Here is a 21,060-nt window from a genome sequence, read left to right as displayed (position 1 = left end):
AAGAGATACGTCAACGAACTTAAGGCTCATAATGGAGTGGAGTTCGTCCCTGAGCAGCATCTACCCAAACAACAACGATTGGAGAGGCAGCCAATCATATTCATTGAAGAAGATTCCAGCCACGCCCGGTTCCCTCATAACGACCCTCTGGTCATAGCCGTTCAGCTTGCTAATCGGAGGGTTAGGAGAGTACTGGTCGATAATGGGAGCTCGGTGAACCTGCTGTTCTGGTCTACGCTGGAAAAGATGGGTTTATCTATCACCAAGCTGAAAGCCACCTCCATGATGCTATACAGATTCTCTGGAGAAGGGTTGGCAGCCATAGGAACGATCGAGCTGGTGATCACCCTGGGAGAGGGACCTCAGACAGTCTCGAAACTCCTCGAGTTTGTGGTCATCGATTGTCTCATCGCGTACAATGTTATTTTGGGCCGACCTACATTGATAGCATTCGAAGCCATAACCTCCATGCGCCACCTCGCGCTAAAATTCCCCTCTTCCTCGGGGATATGCACGGCCCGAGGTGATCAGCTTGCTGCCAGGGAATGCTACAACATTTCTATGAAGGGAAAATTAAAACCCAGGCAGGTAACGATGACTGTCCAGAGCGGGAATGAGGAATCTCAGGAGCTTGTGCCCAGTCCTGAGATTGAAAAACATCAGAGTGCCAAAGGGGAGAATATCATCTTAAACAATGATATCGACCCCAGAGTAGGAGAGGATAAATCCGAACTCCAGGCCATCGAAGAGCTCGAGGAGGTAAACATCGACCCGCAAGACCCCTCGAAGGTGGTAAAGCTCGGGAAAAACCTATGTAGTGAAAGGAAGGCGGAGCTGATTAAGTTTCTGCAGGAGAATCTAGATGTGTTCGCCTGGTCTCATGAAGACATGGTAAGAATTAGTCCGAGCATCATCATGCACACCCTCCACTTGGATAAAAGCGTATCTGCAAAATCCCAGAAACAAAGGCGCTTAGGTACAACCCGAGATGAGGCCCTAGAAGAGGAAATAGCCCGGCTCCTAAAGTGCGGCTTTATCCGCGAGGCAAAGTTCCCAGTCTGGGTCGCCAATCCTGTGTTGGTCCCGAAGCCCAATGGGAAATGACGGACCTGCATCGACTTCTCCGATCTGAACAAAGCCTGCCCCAAAGATTGCTTCCCCTTGCCAAGGATCGACCAATTGGTAGACGCCACGGTGGGGCACGAGCTCATGTCTTTTATGGATGCATACTCGGGCTATAATCAGACCGCCATGAATCCAACAGACCAGGAACACACTATCTTCATGACCCCAACTAACATTTATTGTTACAGGGTCATGCCCTTCGGGTTGAAGAACGCCGGAGCTACATACCAGAGGTTGGTAAATAAGATGTTTGCCAACCAGATCGGGAAGAACATGGAAGTGTATGTTGACGACATGCTGGTCAAGTCAAAAACTGCCAATAACCATGTTTCCGATCTGGAGGAATGCTTTAAGATATTGCGAGAATACGACATGAGGCTTAACCCCCAAAAATGTACTTTCGGGGTTGCGTCAAGAAAATTCCTGGGTTTCATTGTCAATACTAGAGGAATAGAAGCAAACCCCGATAAGATCAGGTCACTACTCGAGATGCCCTCAACCCGGTCATGAAAGGATGTTCAAAGTATGATAGGAAGGGTGGCGGCCCTTAACCGGTTTATTTCTAAATCTACCGACAAGTGTCTGCCATTCTACAACTTGCTACGAGGGAATAAAAAGTTCGAGTGGACCGAGGAATGCGAACGTGCCTTCCTCGACCTGAAAACACATTTAGCCGAGCCACCCGTATTATCCAAACCAATAGCAGGAGAGCCTCTTTTCTTTACCTAGCTGTCACGGAAGATGCAACTAGCGCCGTATTAGTCCGAGAAGAAGACTGATCTCAAAAGCCAGTCTACTACATCAGCAAGAGACTTCTCGGAGCTGAATCTCGGTATCCGTTGATGGAAAAGATGGCCTTCTGTCTCATTACGGCCTCCCGAAAGCTTAGGCCGTATTTCCAGTCCCACTCAATACACGTCATAACAGATCAACCTTTAAGGCAGGTTTTGCAAAAACCTGAAGCATCGGGACGCCTGTTGAAGTGGGCTATTGAACTTAGCCAATTTGAGATACTGTACATACCGCGATCTGCAATAAAAAGCCAGGCCTTGGCTGATTTTGTGGTAGAGTGCATAGGATTCCGAGAAGATCCTGCAGAAGAGTCAATCCAGGCCTCGTGGAGGATCTTTGTAGATGGCTCGTCTAACGAGAGCGGCTCCGGGGCTGGAATCATATTAATATCCCCGGAAGGACATCGATTCCACTTGGCGTTGAGATTCAGATTCAAAGCGTCCAACAACGAGGCTGAATACGAAGCTCTACTGGCTGGTCTAAGGGTGGCCCAGGAACTGAAGGCCAGCTCTGTCCAGTGTTACAGCGATTCCCAGCTCGTGGTAAACCAAGTGTTGGGGGAACACCAAGCACAGGGAACCAAGATGGCTGCTTACTTGGCCAAGGTAAAGGGCGAGCTGTCCGCATTTGAGCGTGGCTCAATCGAGCAGATACCTCGGGAGCAGAATACCAACACGGACGCCCTCGCGAAGCTCGCTACCTCTAGAGAGGCAGAGACTTTGGGGCTGGTTCCAGTAGAGTTCCTGCAACGGCCTAGCATAGAGGAAGTCGGGGTGGAGATCGAGATGATTGACGCCAGACTGACTTGGATGACTCCCAACCTCGAGTATCTCACAGCAGGAAAGTTACCCGAGGAGCGAAATGACGCAAGGCGGGTACTTTACCAGGCACCAAGGTATTCAGTTATAGATGGGACATTATACCGGCGTGGACACTCTTTACCTCTCCTACGGTGTGTTCTGCCAGACGAAGCGAAGACCATCTTACAGGAAGTGCATGAGGGTTTTTGCGAAGATCATACTGGGGGGCAAAACCTGGCCCTGAAGATACTAAGGCAAGGGTATTACTGGCCCACTCTAATAGAGGACTCAATCTCCTACGTCAAAAAATGTGACAAGTGCCAGCGATTTGCTACAGTTGCCTGATGTAACGTCCTGGTTACCCCAAAACAGTTACGGTGAACCAGAAATTTGACCCATTACCCGAGTCATTTGGTTAAAAACGTGCTCTAAGTGTAATTAACAGGTTAAGGTGGAAAAACTAATAAAAAGGAATGGATATCTTTCATTACAAACTGCTCTGCAGAGCTAATCAAAACCTTTACAAGTTGTTCTCAGTACAAAATGGTCATTACTGTTTCAAATTTACAATCCCGTCGACCTAAGCGGAAAAAATAGGGTAAACCCCCTAGTTCCTCTGAGAACGCCTTGGCCGTGGTGGTCAAGCGGCCGCATATGTACACAACACCACCTAAGCTCTCCACTCAAGGCTGGGTGAGCTTTTCTTTCCCTTTACCTGCACCACATAGCACCCATGAGCCAAGGCCCAGCAAGAAAACATAATAAAGCATGATATAATATCAACAATGATCGTAATAATCATTCAGGACCATCAGTCCAAACAAATAGGTGACAATCGCAATAGTCACAAAAGTGGGTACAACCCCTTCTAGCCATGTGACGTTAGGGTCACTCGGGCTTATCTGATTAGTGAACCTTTCATAGGTTTGAACATGATAGGTGTATGGTGACTGGTCACCAACATAACCCTCCTCATGACTTTAAGTCATAACACTTAAACAACGTTCCCTAGCCATGTGACAAACAGTTACCGGGGCCATATGCCCTGGCTCTGAATAACTGGTCTTAGACCAGACAAGAGCTTATAAGTTCATCGACCTTAGGGTAGGACCAGCGGTAATACCCCATATGAGTCATTCAACGCTGATATTGATTAGATCTAATCTTCATTTGGCTCGGCGTTCATGACGCTATGCCATTTCTGACTCTTTATAACCTTTTGGTTCCTTAGCGATTACCTAGTTATAACCAATTATGGGATTCCATCAATAAAATGAATAATAAAGGGTTCCCAAACCCAAACCTAGCCTCTGAGACATCAAACACTACTAAACCGGGTAGTAGGATCGACCCCGAGGCCTAAGACTAACATCCCCGAGCCAGAAAGCCATTTCTGGCCAAAAAGCCACTAAGGGCCATGGCCCACCCCTCAAACAGAGGCGACCAACTTCAGTACTCATCAAGGGTCGTGGCCCTCCCTGGCCATGTCGCGGCCCAACCTCCAGTTCAGCCAAAATCCCTATTTTTCTTCCCTTGCGATTTCTCTTGGAACCAACCTTTCAAACCAAGCTTAAACACCACTCAAACCTCCAATACAACCCCTAAACTTGATCTATATCACTCCCTTAGCAAAACCCAAGTTAAACCCTAACCAAAACTTCCATCAATTCCAACAACCCACCACAAAAACATGAGCTGAAACTAAACACCAAAACAGAGTATACCAAAAAACTAATGGCTGAAAACTTACCTCAAACTCAGGTTATGATGCTCTTCAATGGTGGAACACTCTCCCAAACTCCCAAGGTCTATTTCTCAAGCTTGAATCCTCAACAAGATCACCAAAAATCACAAAGAAGATGAAGAGGAAGGAAGGTACGGGTAAGCTCCAAACTTGCTCTGTTTTTTTCTCATCAACTTTACTACTGAACTTAGTTATATCTATCCTAGGGGTAAAAAGACCATTATACCCCTAGGTCCTTTAAGGGTTTCCAAAGGCTCCTAAGGGCAAATCTGTCCTTTCCAACCTATCTCGTTAATCATAATTAACACTCTCCAACTCCCGTTATTCTCAATAATCCCAAACACCAATAATTCATAACCCATTACCCTTTTACTCCCGGCAACGTTCTAATCTTTAAAATCACCCCGAGACTCAACCCGAGCCTCGAACTTAAACCTGTTATGACTAGACCGCTAACTAGTAATCCAGGATCGTCTCATGCCGAATAGCTCGAACAAACCACATTATAATGTGGTCTCAACACATATCATTGGCATGCATGCAATTATACAATTATACCCTCAACGGGCCAAATTACCATCACACCCCTGTAATTAAAATGTGGACTCACATGCATGCATTTAACATCATATTATAATATAATTCACATATACATGGATAATATCATTTAATGGCTTAATTAAGCAAGTATGGCCCTCCCGGCCTACTAATACCGCCATTAAACCACATCGGAGAAATCAGGGCATTACACCCGAGCTCCCCCGGTCGAGCTAAAGATGATCTCGTCCCTGTGGCCATTCGTGATCTGGGGGATTAACTTGGTTGGTGCCCTCCCTACTGAAAAGGGAGGAGTTCGCTACGCGGTGGTGGCTATCGACTACTTCACCAAGTGGGCAGAAGCAGAGCCCCTCGCAATGATCACTTCAAAAAGAGTCCTTGACTTCATTGTCAAGAGCATTATCTGCTGATTCGGGCTACCGAAGAAGATCGTGTCGGATAATGGAATGCAGTTCGATAGTGACCTCTTCATCGATTTTTGTGAGAGGCACGACATCGTTAAAAGTTTCTCCTCCGTGGCCTATCCCTAGGCCAATGGGAGGTCGAGGCCATGAATAAGACGCTAATGGAAAGCCTTTAGAAAAGACTGGATGAAGCCAAGGGAGTCTGGCCCGAACAGCTCCCTTAGGTACTGTGGGCATACCAGACCTCACATCGAACGCCGACAGGTCATACTCCTTTCTCCCTGGCTTTCGGGAGTGAGGCAGTCCTTCCTATCGAAGTAAAGGTAGCCTCGCATAGAGTCCATGCATTTGACCAAGACCGGAATGACGAATTGTTCTGCGCGTCCCTTGACCTGATTTACGAAAGATGAGAAGATTCACAGCTGCAGCTCGCGCATTATCAACAAAAAGTCACTCGTTATTTCAACTCAAAGGTCAAGAAACACGTCTTTAACTTTGGCAACCTGGTACTCAGAAGAGTCTTCCTAGCCTGTAAAGATCCCAAGGATGGAGTGTTGGGACCAAACTGGGAAGGGCCCTACCAAATAACCGAGGTCGTGAAAGAAGGAACCTACCAGCTAGCTCGGTTTAATGGAGAAGCAGTCCCACGAACTTGGAATGCCATTCACTTAAAGAAATATTATCAGTAATATTTTTGTAAGGCTTAATTGGAAAAGCCATCTTTTGTATATTCAGTAAAAACAATTATCTCTTACATTATTGTGTATGTTGTGGGTGTAAACTCAAGTAACCATGAAAAGACCCTTTCCTATTTACTTGGGGGGATATACCCTGGATATAACTAGGTTCTAAAACTTAGAAGTTAGTTCAAATTGATTGATCGGTGTTTTTCTTAAAAGGCACGAGATATCGATAAAGGATTGACACGAACTAAGTTTTCAAATTAATATCCTGGATATAACCAGGTTCTAAAAATTAGAAGTTAGTTCAAATTGATTGATCGATGTTTTTCTTAAAAGCACGAGATATCGATAAAGGATTGACACGAACTAAGTTTTTTCAAATTAATACCCTGGATATAACCAGGTTCTAAAAATTAGAAGTTAGTTCAAATTGATTGATCGATGTTTTTCTTAAAAGCACGAGATATCGATAAAGGATTGACACGAACTAAGTTTTTTCAAATTAATACCCTGGATATAACCAGGTTCTAAAACTTAGAAGTTAGTTCAAATTGATTGATCGTTGTTTTTCTTAAAAAGAACGAGGTATCGATAAATGATTGACATGAACTAAGTTTTTTTCAAATTAATATCCTGGATATAACTAGGTTCTAAAACTTAGAAGTTAGTTCAAATTGATTGATCGATGCTTTTCTTAAAAAGCACGAGATATCGATAAAGGATTGATGCGAACTAAGTTTTCAAACTAACGTCCTGGATACAACCAGGTCCTAAGACTTAGAAGTTGGTTCAAAATTGAACATGAGTTTTTTTTTTCATAAAAAGCATAAGATGTCAATTATAACACCAACAGAGACTAAGTTAAACCACAAAAAATATATAAATAGATTAAATAAATATAAGGAAATCAATTGTCTCGAGGATGAAAAACCTCGTAGTATAAAGTTACAAATATAAAAAAAAGAAAGGAGAAAATCCTAAACCCCGCCAGGCCGCTCTGATGAAGTCACCCCCTTGCCATCCTGCTCGGTTGCAGTAGGAGTCTCCCCAGTCTCGGAGGGCGCCTCTTGTTGAAGGCGAGCTTTGAACCCCAAGAAGGACTCCCATACCTCCGTCCCCAGGAAGGAAAAGTCACCTTTCGGTTTGAAGGCCCAGCAATGGAACAGCATAGTCTCCATGGAGGCGATGGAAGACGCCTTCTCTGCCACAAGGGCAGCCTTAGCTTATTCAAGCTCAACCTTCGCGGTGACTAGGGCGACCTTGGTAGACTCGGCCACCAGCAGCTTGGATCGACATGCCTCCAGCTCGGCCTGCGCCGTCGCCCGGGCGGCTTTTTCATCCTGCTCCTGTTGCTGGGCGGACGCGAGGGCGGCCAGGGTAGCATGATGCTCGCCCTTGATCTCTTCAAGCCTGGCCCTAGACCAGGATATGCTTCGGTGAAGAGCCAAAACCACCTGCAAAAAAAAAATGTGAGGTGAGTGCCTTAGAAATGAAGCAGAAAAAAAAAAACCATTGGTAGGGCATACTTACCGTGAAGGTCATCCCCATTGAAGACTCCATCACATTCTTAGGGATCCTCGTCTCGATCTCCTGCAAGTCCCTCAGAGTGGAGTTGTAATAGTGATCCACCGTGTAGCTCGCGGTTTCGTAAATCGTCCCTCGAAAGGCCTCGGGGATCTTCTCCAGGGCCTGAGTGTTGACCGGGATGCGCACTGTTGGAGCTGGAGCCGCCATGGTCCCAGTCGGCACCTCTTATTCCTGGGTAGAAACGGGAGGTCGCAGGGGAGGTGGAGCCATCTTCTCTACTGCAGGAGGGGGTGGAGGCACTTTTTCAGTGGCAGGAGGACCGTGGTTTTTCCCCTTGGCCGGGGACTAGGAGGATGTCCCAGCAACTTTCTTCGCCATCTGGAGCCTCTTCACCAAGGGCTCGGAGGAAGGGTTCCCCCCCTGGAACATATTTCGCAAATCGTTTTCCCCGGGCTGCGTCATCTCCTCGTCTGAAACAAAGACATCAAAGCATTAATATGCATGTAAAAATACTTTGATAACAAAAAAGCTAAAGTATGTATAGAAAAAGGTCCTACACTCCGAGCTAGAGGAGGAATTTATTGTCACGACCTCCGGCCCCGGAGCTTCTTTGAGAGAGTATAAGATAATGACCTCACGGGTGAGAAGAGGTTTTGGATCAGGATCCGCCTCAGGACTAGACTCCTCTACATACTGCCTAACACCCGGAGCTACTACACCCTCTAGAAGGGAGGGCCACGACCTAAGATTGGTCCCGTACTCCTCAAAGAAGGCCGACCTAAAGGCCAAGGTATTATCTACTACTACAGTACCCCTAGGGCGGCCCATGTCATAATGCAACATGAGCTGGTCAACACACTGGAGTAGAGTGATGTTGCAATCTTGGTCTGTTTGGTGGCGATGAACGAGTTGGCTGGGGTTAAACCTAGCAAGCCTTAGGTCTGCGATGCCCCTGTCTAAGTCCCAAAATAAGTAAGGGTTACCTTGGCCGGAGGGGCCGGCTGCTGCCCTGGACTAGGTCCTCTCTGCATTAACCTCCTGGGCGACCTCCAGAGACTGCTTTCGGCGCACGAGGGGCACCTCATCCTCCTCGTCCTCGTCCTCATCCATGGCCTCCTCCTCGGGGATGGGCGCCATTTCACGAGCAGCGGGGATGGTCCGAGGCCTCCTCAAAGCCAGAGTCTGGCCCGGGGAAATTAACTTACACGCCAGCATCGTCTCATCAGACACGACCTGGCGGTAATCTTTTTCACTTAGGGGGAGCCCCGCCAAGGTTTCGTATTGACCCCCAAGGGTCATTGACTTAGGCATCCTCACGAAAATAGCTGCATGATAGTTTTTAAGTCAGCAGTGAATGGAAAGAGACTAATTAGCGGCAAGCTAGCGAGCTAAAGTTAGAAGGGACTTACGAGGACAGTTGAAATAATGGAATTCGCAATTGTGAAACCCCTTTGACATGAAGAATTGATCCTTGAAGTCATTGGGGTGGCTGGGCAGCTTGATGATCGCAGACGAATTGGGAAAACGGGTCAGGTAGTAGAACTCGTCACCTCGCCCTCGTTGCTCCGGGCTGGCTTTGAGGCAAAATAAGTAAATGATGTCCAGCGGCGTGGGGACCTCCCATTTCTGCTTCAGGAACAAATACTTCAACCCCGCTAACAGATGATAGGAGTTAGGGGGGAGTTGGAAGGGGGCCAGTTTCACATAATTTAAGAAATCTGTGAAATACTGATCCAGGGGAAGAAAGGCCCCAGCCTTGAGATGTTCATCGCTCCAGGCTGCGTACTCCTCGTCGAGCGGCGCGCAGCTTCGCTCCCCCTCAAGGGGAGGCTGGGCGTCCACCAATCCCCTGGGTGGTCACCTTTGAGACAATCCTCTCGGCCTCAAAAAAGGCGTCGGGCCCCACCTCGACCTCCTTCTCCATGGTGGGACCAAAGTTGGGGATCGGGGAGTCTGTTGCCATCTCTTTACCTTTGCTGGCTTGCTGGGAAGACGAGCTGCCAGCACTCTTCTTGGATGCACTCTTCTTGGGTGCCATCTGGTCGCCTAATGAACAAAGAAGAAAGTTTAGAAAAGGCGACCTAAGCATAAAAAAGAAGCTAGCGCGAAAGAAGGGTTTCCTTTACACGGGCTGAGGTAATCTCAGCCCATGGAGAGTGAGACCACGCGGGTTTATGAACACGCGCTTGTGCTCCCAACGGGTCCCCGATTGCTCGGGATCCGTGTGTTAGGAGGGTCAGAATAAAGCTTGCCTTGGAGGGAAAGTCTTGGGGAGGAAAAACTGCCTGTAAAGCGTGTCTCCTAAGCTACCCAGTTTTTTGCACCCTAGAAATTTGTTATCCCAAACAGACATAAAATTTTTACCCAGAAAAAACCACCCAAGAACTTTGTCCTATGAGCCATGTTCCTAAGCACTCTATTCCCTACGGTCAATACCCCTAGGATGAAAACCTACGCATAAACTACCAGCAAAGAAAAGCAACCTATAGCATGCGACTAAGAAGGAAGTTTACCTAAGCAAAGCAAAATGGAGACATTTAAAGCTTATAGCAGGCAGAGGACTTACAAAAGTTTTGCCGCGTAAAGACTGGAAAGGGCGTCGGGGTTGGAATCCTAGTGGAGTCTTCAGAACCAGAGTCGCGAAAGAACCCTTGTGTCTGAAACTCAAGAACGTCTGGAACAGTGATCGGAAGAAAGAAAGGGTTTATGTGACTGAGAAGAGAGAAGGAAGAAGATGAGGAAAATTTTCAAACAAAATGTGGCTTATGCGGAAGGTGGCCACCCTTATATATACATAAAAGGCAAAAGAATGAGGGTCATTCGATTGTCTTGAGGTAGGATACGAGGATCACAACTCGAAAGACGAAACGGCGGCCGAAGATAGGCTAGGCCATTTAATGCGGTTCTCGGAAGACGAACCGTCACCAGCCACAATGCTGCACGTATCCCATACCAGCGTAATGGGCGGGATATGAAGAGTCCACAAAGAAGCCTAAAAGCCCCCACTGTGGCCACATGTGACATCATATGCCACGAGCAGGGGCTTGGGGAGTAAATGTATGCCCTAAATATCCACGGGTTATTAGCGGGCTGGAAAAATGAATAATTCTGTCAGCCACGTGGATTCTACCGAGGGATCGGATCAGTAGTGTAGGCAACACGAGCTGAGACTACATCAAGCTCGGGGTACGAGCTTGAGTTGACACCTCCGGCCCTTTATAAAGTCAACCACGTAATGTAAACGTGCATATATCAGACATCACATGTCTACTCCATTCCTGAATTCTCGGACACGCAGCATAAACGTGCGTGTTCAGGCACCCCACGAATGGTTTGGGCCATGCGGCCCATTATCCCCCTTACCTATTGATTAGACCGCACTTCATTGTCAGGTTTTAGGAATTAATCATGAATGTCACAGAAGTGACATGGTGGGTAAGAAGGTCACGGGATTACCTCCTTTGCTAACACCTAGGTGTCCTCTCCTTATAAATATGGAGATCCTGGGTGTTGCAAAGGGTTGGTTCCTAATTTGTAAAGAAATACCCTGTAAGGAATATTAGAGATATATCAATAATATTGGCTGGTGGACTAGAAGGTTTTTAACCTTTGAACAACCTAAAAAAAGTGCTCGAGTTATAATCTTCCCTTGAGATCATTCATCTATTACGGTTCATCACTTAGCACTAATCCCTCTCCTTATTTATATAATTATCTGTTGTCGAAGAACCGCGTCAACAAAACCATAGAGAAATAGTTAGGGAAAAAGTAGAATGGTAATAAATTATAAAAGATTAAATGATAATAATGAAGATGACTGTTATAATATTCCTGATAAATATGTTTTAATAAATAAAATACAAGGTTGTAGAGTTTTTAGTCAATTTGACTTAAAATCAGGTTTCTACCAAATAAAAATGGCAGAAGCTTGTATTCCCTGGACAACATTTATTTGCCCACAAGGATTATTTGAATGGTTAGTAAAGCCAATTGGACTTAAAAATGCCCCAGTAATATTTCATAGAAGAATTGATAAAATAATTTATGAATTAAGTTATTGTTTAGTATATATTGACGATATTATTGTATTTAGCAAAGAATATAAGGAACATGAGTACCATTTACAACAAGTTTTAAATTTTTTTGAACAATATGGTTTAATTATTAGCAGAAAGAAAATGGAATTAGGAAAAGAATATATAAAATTTCTAGGATCCGAAATAGGAAAAGAGAAAATAATATTACAAGATCATATTAGTAAAAAGATACTACACTGCAGTATTTGTAAAATTGTAAGCCTTGAAAATTTTGAAATTAATGTTATAAAAATCCATTCAACTATTGTAGGCTAATAATGTTATAATAAATATGTTCAAATATTGTAGGCTTGACTACGGTATTTGTAAAATTGTAAACCTTGAAAACTGATGACAACTAATAATCACTAATATTTATGACTATCTCATTTCTATTTTTGAAAATATTACTTTTAATACTTTCTAATAATATTATTTGACCAGATATAAACTTATAGCAAATATTATATTTCTCGTTTAATAATTGGATATGATTGTAAGCCTTGAAAATTGGTGACAACTAATAGTCAGTAATATTTATGACGATCTGATTTCTATTTTTGAAAATGTCACTTTTAATACTTTATAATAATGTTCTTTGACCAGATATAAACTTATAGCTAATATTATATCATTCGTTTAATAATTAGATATGATGTTCGTTAAGAGCGTTCATTTATTAATAGATTTATATTGTTACTATCTATACTGAGTTGATAGAGTTTATTAGTATACTTTTCTATGTTTCTAGGTACATTCATATATTCTTGACATTTTTAGTAAATAATAACTTCTTATATATAGTTGTTTTTATAGATATGAAAAATACTTGGGTTTTGAGAATAAAATTTATATTCATATGATAGTAGAGTATATATCAAATATTTTTACTGAAACTGCAATTCTTTTTTTTTTTTAAATCTTCTTATTATGTAAATTTATTATTTTCTCATATAAAATGTGACGTAGAGCTGTAAATGTGGGTCGTCCCAGCCCACATTTTCGTGCTTCCGAATAATTCAGACCAGGTCCATATTCAATTCGTGTCGGGCCGAGCCGGCCCATATTTGAAAGAGTAAGCCCAACACGGCCCATGGGCCCTACCCATGTTGTGCCATGTCGAACCCAAGTCAGGCTGGTTCACTTTCCTTATTTGGGCCCAAATTTGGGCCTATTTTATTATTGCCAAAAAATGTGAAGATGGAGAAATGAACCTTCCACCTCCTCTTAAACAATCAATGGACGTAATCAAATTAAATATATTTCTTTGTTTAAATTATAGTTTAGATATTTTTATATACTTTTTAACAATACTTTACACAAAATTATATCAAAGATAACTATTAGAATTTGAATACCTACTAATAAATGCTAAAAAAATTAACTCACAAATCTTAAAATAAATTAATATAATTATAAAATATAATCATTGAGAAAAATAATAGACTTTTATTATCATTGTAATTTATATATAATTGACAAATAAAAATTTATTATCATTATTAATGTTAAAATATCGGACTTTTTATCGTGTCGTGCCATGCCGTACTCAGGCCCATGTCGTGTCGTGTCGTGCCAATTTTCAATTCATGTCGTGCCTAGCCTAAGCCCATATTTTTTTGTGTCGTTTCGTGCTCGTGCCGGTTTCGTGCTGTGCTAGAAAGTCTGACCCGCATTTACAGCTCTAATGTGACGTATCTATTTTTTAAAAAATTAATTTTATATTATTATAAATTTCTTGTTTGAATCAAAACTTGAAGGTTCGTGACTAAAAAAAAACAGAGACTAATTTACTAATAAAGACAAAATATAGGAAGCGTGCATACAAATAAGCCTAATATTATATATCAGTCCTTTATCTAGTTATAAGAAAAAGGAAAATTAATGCACAAAAATTTTCCATTTGTACTATAACGATTTGTAAATAAAGTCATTAAAATTTAAAATGAACATGTTTAGTAATACACACATAATAAATGTATGTGAAATATTTATATCTATTATGATCCATTACTAATTAGTAAATTTAATTTAATAAGGCTATAAATTGTTTAAAAATACATATAAGCTACTAGTTCAAGAATTAAGAGTACCAACATACCTGGTCATACTTCCTGAATTGATCCGAAGAGTGTATTAATTGATTAGTTTTCAAGTTCTGGAGAAATCCAAGTCTTCTTATTTCAAAAAAAACCACCCGATAATTGCTCATTTGAACTAGTTCATCATTTTCTTTAATTTATAGAACTCGATTAACTAAATTATTCATTAAATGTAATATTATAAATGCATGACAGCCGAACAACTACATTATATTTTTTTGACAGCTCCTACATTATTATTAATAATGTAATAATAATTAACTACATTATTAAATCTACATACGTAGCTAGCCAATTTGAAATAATATAAAGTGACTCGGGAATATTTATATATATTTGACTATGAACGTTAATAATATATATCTGTGATAATTAATTATATATAATTTGACAATGATATATATTACTAGGCAAAAGCAACGTGCAATGCACGTTAGTTTAATTTTAAAGTTCTAAACAGGTTTATTCAACACATGTATTTATTTTTATTATATTTTTTTAATTATCATATAAATTTTAAATAAATAAACAATATCATAAAAATAAATAAAATATTTTTAATGTATAATAGTGTAGCGTCTCGGAATATTGCTTAGCTAGATAGTAGTAGTAGTAGTAGTAGTAGTAGTAGTAATTTCGGGAAGTTACAATTTAAATTTGAAAAAAATACAAATAAATGCATTAACTACAAAATATCCAATAATAATCTAGATTAATTAACAGATTACAACAAATCCCCATGTAATATGGATTTTCAAACAGCACCCGCATTCAAATTGGATTACCGACCTCGAACATATAATTTACACACATTCGAGATCGACCTACATCACGAGCTCATCATTCTAGTTAACCTCATCCTTAGCCAGTAACTTTATCAAGAGCATCCTCTTCGAGCTTGCAATGCTCAGGCTCGAACCTTCCAGACAATTCCATTGTCGTTACCTACTTATTTTGAGCTTACATTTTACGAGCCTACATTTTGAGACCATAATTTCTATTCTTGAAATTTCGATGTAACAGTTTGCCCCCTCAAAAGTGTTGGTTTGATTCTTATGAGAAAAAAACTTTCGAACATCTCCTTTCGAAAAATGTGCCACCTACCATACTCGAGTACGGACACGCATCACTCAAGGATTGCACAGCCAAAGTACTCAAGTACTCCCTATCTCTGCCCCATGTCCTTTCATATATCTCCTTTTTGCCGCCAATGTTATAACCAAACCCCATCCATCAAATCCCAATCCAAACCAAAGGTTCAGATTTATCCGTCCTTTGATATCCTACTGGGACATATATATACATGACTTCTCTGCTCCTTTATCACATTCATTCCAATATTCAGAGAAAACAAAAGAAAAAATGAACTAGAGCCATATTTATGCTCTTGCATGTTCTCTAAGCCGAAAAAACAAAGTATCTCGAGTATATTCGGTTCCGTGAAAGTTTTCTTGCAACCACTTATCCAGCCAAAAATTTCCTCATTCCCACAATCAACCTTGTGTAAGCTCACATTCTCGATTCCTTTCTTCTTTGACATGTACATGCATTTTTTTTACATGTTCCTTCTGCTTTGTGAGAATATCTTTACTGGTTTTTACTAGCCCTTTTTTTAGGGTTTCACGTTGATATTAGGCCAACTTTTGACCCGAGTTGTTTTGACGTAGTCAGAGTCACGATTTTGGACCAAAGATTTCTAGCATAAACATTTAAAAATTGGTTTTTGTCTGGCAATAGAGGGTTTCGTGTAGCTTAACAAATATGGATTTTTGGTTTAGGGTGAGTACCTCCCAATTGGGGTCTTATACCCTAATTAAAATCCAAATTCTTTGTAATCTCATTTTATTATCAATAAAAGAATATAAATCATTTTTGACATGCTCAATCACTTTTCTCACATGTTTTATTTTCATGATTATTTGTTTAATATAAACTTCTATTAAATCCTGAGCATATAGCTAATCTTATTTATAGTGACGTAATCATAGTGGAATATAAATATGATTATATGTTCAAAATAAGTTAGTCCTAAGATTAGTCAGTGCACATGATTTATACTGACTTGCCAATCTACAATATGATCTACTTACACATTACAGTGTTATGTTCTTTCCAGAACATTAGCAAAGTAGATAAGAACAGATGTATTTGTTACATCAGACTGGATCAATATTGACAGTTGATAAGATGAGTAAACATGCTGTTATTATCTATTCTAGTCATATTATATAGTTGACCATAGGTCAATTCAATCTCAATTCTGAATGGTTAGTATTCTAACTGATTGTATTATTTGAGTTCTTTGACTTGTTCGTTACCAGCTTACCCTATGGACTAGCCCATACTTACATCTTGGGAACTCGGTAGTGTAATTGAGTGGGAGTGTTAATCATAGATATGAACATCTATAGCTTCTGATAAAGAAGTGAAACGATGGTTTCCTTTTAGTTTGGTTCAAGGTGTTAAATGATAGAGATCTCATTTCAATAATTAAATTAGTTTACTGAAATATCATTTACAAGGAACAAAGTGTTTTAAGGATAAAATACAATAAGGGGTAAAATGGTATTTTAGTCCTATCTCATTGTAGACCATCTATAAAGGATTGAGTGGCAATTATGGTTGTAACAATGGATAATTAATAGCGTATCTATATTTGTTATAGAGTGCTATATGAATTCAAGAGTGCAATTCCGAGTCTATAGTAGAGTCACAAGGAATTAATAAGTTAGTAAATTTATTTGTTAGATTTATGATAACTTATTGGAGCTTGATTTCATAGGCCCATGGTCCCCATTGTACCTTGGATAAAATCATCTAGATAGTCTCAATTAATTGATTTAATCATCAATTAGAATTATCAAAGTTGAACAGGTCAATTTTGGATAGTTTCACGGAGTTATGTAATTTAGAGAAGAAAAGAGAAATTATGGAAAATTTATTAGTTATGATAAATTGGTATCTAAATTAATAAATAAGTTTAAATCAAGGTTCAAATTATAAATAATTAATTTGACAAATGATTTAAATGATTATTTAATTAATTAAATCAATAGAAAATAATACAGGCCTTGATTTTAAGTCAAATGGGCTTATAATCAAATGAGAAATTTCACGGGCCTAAAACCCATGATAATTTCGACCTAGGGCTTCAAATTGGCTATTATTTTATTGATTTTTTAATTAAATTAAATGACCTAATCGAGTCTATAAAATGAGTTCTTAGAGAGAAGTCAAAACATAAGTTTGATAAGTCACAAGTCAGATTTTCTGATAGTTTTAGATTCTCTCTAAACACAAGTCCTTTTTCTAAGCCTCTTGATTAATTTCTCTTCTTCTCTCTGTATTCATCTCATGTGTTGAGAATTTCCCACACTATCCTAGGTGATTCTAAGGTTACATTGGAAGACTGTGAATAAATTAGAAAAATGGTTGAATTTCTTGATAATACTCTGCAACAGAAATGATTCAAGAGTTAGAGAAACTGAAGGAAGGACTCTTTAATTTCGTTGCGTATACTGTAAGTATTCTATTCATTGTTTCTCTTTGAATTCAATTTTAGAAACATGTTTTAGGCTATCTCGTATTAATTTGTTTAATATTAGATATACATGAAAATAAATAAAGATCCTGTACAAAGTTTTCCTAACACTCCCCACTCTCATGTGAGTGCACCCTCGATGCCTGAACTTTACAATAGTTTGGGGAGGATATCTGAGTTAGTCTCGCCCATTCGAGGCTTCAGTCTCGATTGAGGCAATCTCGTTATCTCGAGCTTTCGAGCTCGAGTTATCAAAATTATAGTTTCCTTAAGATTTCCTGTATGCTGGGCCCTCACCTTTTTCTTCCTTGTTAGATGTTGCAGTACTCTGAGAATCGGTGGGGGCCCGAGTTCGCTATCCCTTACCACCCATCAACACCTAGTCTTGAGTGACCTTTTACTTGAAATTAACGAATGATCCGCGAGCACAAAGAAAGGTGTGAGCAATAGGATATACGAGACTACTTTCGACGTTAGATAGACGAGGTCGAAGAGAAAAAGAGGAAGAGACTCCGAGTGGTGGCTTATCCTGATCCAGACCCCGAGACCAGGCCTATTCCGTTAGATCCCATGCTCAAAGTCACCATCACCTTCACTTCCTGTGTACTTTCATTCTCCTTAATGGAAAACTCTTCAATACGTCCTTCCACCTCCCAGGCTCTCTCAGTCCCCACCTCGAAGGAGGAGTTTTTCGAGGCTGAGCACTACTAGAGCTCAGTCACGTCCACCAGGCAAATATCTGAGTTTCTGGCTTATCATGGCCTAAAGCTATCTGGTACCCTGATGTGTCGACCAGGGACCTCAAACGAAAGGAGCTACTACACCATGGGGGATGGCAATCCCGATAGCAAAATCAAGCTTGCTGCATGGAGTCGTGAGCACATGAGGGCGGGGGCTCTGCTACCCCTGAAGACATACTTTAAGAATTTCTTGGACTATGTCGAGCTCGCCCCCTTCCAGCTCTAAACCAACTCATTTAGGGTCTTGTCAGCTCTCAGGTTACTATACCACAGGATGAAGTGGGAAGGGCCTTCGGCATAAGAGATATTATATCTCTTCTGTCTTAAGAGAAACCCTTCTCGAGCTCATGGAGGAGAGAACTTCTATTATTTATCGAGCTATCTGAAGGAAAAATGATTATTTGAAGATATGCCAAATCATTCTCCAAACTTCAAGCTCACCTTCTCTTGAATGGATGGTCTCGCACCTTCCAGATTTTACTCCTTCCAACGCATCCGTAAGTATTTCAACATACTTATCCCTTTTTTTCATTGAATAGTCAGACTCGAAATATTCACACTTGTTCTTGCCTGCAGCCAAATACAACCACCCCACTCCATCAGAAGCGATGATGGAACATAAGGCAGCCATCCTTCAACTTCCCTACGGTCGAAGGTCCCTGTCCTACCTCCTTCATGAAGACAAGCTTTGAGCTTCCGGCCTTTTAGGCGAAGGCGAGTCCATGGATGACTCGGGGTATCACAAATACTTGAGGTGGTAACATGTGCCACTCCCTACTACTAGACTTCCCCCCAAGAGGAAAACTTTAGGCCCGTGATTCCATGCCACTGCCTCCCGTCTACAAGAGCGACCAGGCAATGAAGCCCATGATGAGGCCTCACTGAGCTCGGCAGATGGAGGTAAAGTTGTGTTGGACCACTCCATGTGGTCTTCTTCAATGCTTAAACACAAGCTTGATGTGATGTTTGTCTTCAATAACCCTAGAAATAATATCTTAGCATGTTCAAGGGTGGACCTTAGAGTCCGTAGGTTCGATAGTTGGTTAGGGCAGTACCAGACCATGTATAGTTTAAATGAGGTCTGGAATGGGGTAGCCATTCAATATGAAACTAATGTTTATAGGGACCTTTTGGGGCTATATCCCACTTATAAAGATGGGACTCCTCTAGTGTCATTAGAAGATAGGGGAATTTCCTGGTCCCCGAGCTCAAGCTCGGTCGAGAGTACCAGTTAGGTTTCTATTATCCTTGAGCTTTATTTCTTTTAATAACCCTTGCTTGATTACTAAAGTATGATCTTTATGTTTTTCAGGTGAAATGGACTCAGACCTAGACAATGTGCTCAATAAGCCTATGGTCTCGAAGGTGAGTAAGCGCCAACGAGCCTCGCAAAGAAGAGGTCGCCTCTCCAAGATACCCAAAAAGACTGAGATAGTCCCTCCAGTCTCGGTTCCCCTAGATTCAAATTAAGATTTTGAGTCTACCCCTAAGGTTGGACCAAGCTTTTGAGCCTCCCACCATTTTTCCTCCTCCTGATGCCCAACCAATTCAAGGAATCCCTACAATCCCAGCTCGAAAAGGCCTGGCTCCTGTGCGGGAGCGCTTCCTGTCGATCTCAACTCATGTTCCTGAGTTCGTGGTCGACAGTCTAGTGGGATCTCACAAAGTCAACCTAGGCTCTGATGCCTTGACTCACGTGGGTCACAATCTTAGCCACCTCAGGGCCCCTCAATGGGATTTTCTGACCTCCTGCCGAGATCCAAACACTATTTTTGACAACGATGGCGAACTTCTCTCCTTAGTTAGTTACTTTTTCCTTGACCTTCTTGTTATGTATTAATTTAGGCTATACTTTGCTAACTTGTGTTTATTTTTGTGTGTAGGCACTCGTATTCTTTGTTCAGCACAACTTTATGCTGAATAACGAAGTGCCCGCAAGCAGGGAAATTCCACAAGAGACTAGAGATGCCCAACTGAGGCTTGAGGATGAGTTGAAAACAATGAAGCTAGACGTGGCAGCAAGGGATGCGACCATTCAGAAGGTTTATGAGCTCAAGTCTAAGCTGGAGGTTGCTTTGAAAGAGGTCCAGAAGGTCCCCGACCTCAAATTGATGCTGGCGGTGACCTTGAAGGAGGTCGAGGCTAAGAATTCCGAGATCATGGAGAAGAATTCTGAGATCAAGGAAATTCGAGAACTCAATGCCAAGATGGAAGAGGAAAAGAAGATGACCTTCAAAGTTATTGAAGGTGAGAAGGCTCATCTTCTGGAGGAGTTCAAAAACAAAAAAGATCGCGCCGTAGACATGGCGATGTATCTGATTTGGGTGAGCAATCTCGACCTCGACACCAGTTTCCTAGCCAACCTGGAGGCTGATTTCATCGCCAAAAGGCAGGCTCGCCTTGAGGAGGAGGAGGCCAGGCTCGAGGCTGAGGAAGCAACAGAGGCTGCAAGGGCTGCGACTCGAGAAACATCTAAGTCTTGAGGCCAAGATTATGGGATGCGACCCACTATAATAATTTTTGTAATTAATTCCATGATTTTTGTGCCCTCGGGGCAAAGACAATTTATAGCTCAATTTTGAGCTATCTTAATTATTAATTTATAACAATAGCAATTTTTATACACACAATTTTCTAGCTCGAAAATATTTATGCCCTCGATTTTTCCTTTAGCTTTTTGCCTTAATATTATTCTTTACATTTTTGGATCGAAATGATTTGAGCTTGCCACTATTAAGGAATTGCTTTTATACTTGTTTATTCGTACAAATATATCTATTCGATTTAGGTTCGAATTTCAATGCATTCATGCACAATTTATTTTTTTCAAAATATCCATGTTCGACTTCATTATTGTCAAGGTCAAACTTTACTTTTACCATGTACTTGAAAAGTACTCAATTGGCATGTAATCTTAGTAGTTTAGTTATATTTTGTTGTTCCTCATCCTCGAGTATGGCCTCGAGCT

At 41.2% G+C, this 21,060-nt stretch overlaps 2 protein-coding genes across 2 annotated transcripts; one reads left to right on the top strand and one right to left on the bottom strand.

Moving 5' to 3' along the window:
* Window positions 1-7,096: 7,096 nt before the first annotated feature.
* On the bottom strand, window positions 7,097-9,884 carry LOC133834012 (uncharacterized). The gene is made up of 2 exons (XM_062263546.1): window positions 7,637-9,884; window positions 7,097-7,560 (listed from the first exon to the last, which is right to left on the bottom strand). Exons 1-2 carry the CDS (start codon window positions 7,838-7,840, stop codon window positions 7,330-7,332), a joined length of 435 nt encoding a protein of 144 aa, XP_062119530.1. The 5' UTR covers window positions 7,841-9,884; the 3' UTR covers window positions 7,097-7,329.
* An 8,293-nt stretch (window positions 9,885-18,177) lies between these two features.
* Window positions 18,178-20,575, top strand: LOC133779999 (uncharacterized). Its single transcript, XM_062219888.1, has 3 exons — window positions 18,178-18,226; window positions 19,405-19,457; window positions 19,976-20,575. Exons 1-3 carry the CDS (start codon window positions 18,178-18,180, stop codon window positions 20,573-20,575), a joined length of 702 nt encoding a protein of 233 aa, XP_062075872.1.
* The last annotated feature ends 485 nt before the right edge of the window (window positions 20,576-21,060 follow it).

This window comes from Humulus lupulus, chromosome 5, assembly GCF_963169125.1.
Source record: "Humulus lupulus chromosome 5, drHumLupu1.1, whole genome shotgun sequence".
In the NCBI taxonomy this organism is placed as follows: Eukaryota; Viridiplantae; Streptophyta; class Magnoliopsida; order Rosales; family Cannabaceae; genus Humulus; species Humulus lupulus.
The sequence above is the reverse complement of the archived record's forward strand: the minus strand, read 5'-3'. Positions and strand labels throughout refer to the sequence as shown.

Bases quoted from the DNA above. Each gene is read 5' to 3' on its own strand.
- LOC133834012 (XM_062263546.1), bottom strand. From the start codon at position 7,840: ATGGCGGCTCCAGCTCCAACAGTGCGCATCCCGGTCAACACTCAGGCC. The intron at 7,561-7,636 runs GTAAGTATGCCC...TTTTTTTTGCAG, and splicing joins CAATGGGGATGACCTTCACG to GTGGTTTTGGCTCTTCACCG.
- LOC133779999 (XM_062219888.1), top strand. From the start codon at position 18,178: ATGGGGGATGGCAATCCCGATAGCAAAATCAAGCTTGCTGCATGGAGT. The intron at 18,227-19,404 runs GTGAGCACATGA...TATGTTTTTCAG, and splicing joins CAAGCTTGCTGCATGGAGTC to GTGAAATGGACTCAGACCTA. The intron at 19,458-19,975 runs GTGAGTAAGCGC...TTTTGTGTGTAG, and splicing joins ATAAGCCTATGGTCTCGAAG to GCACTCGTATTCTTTGTTCA.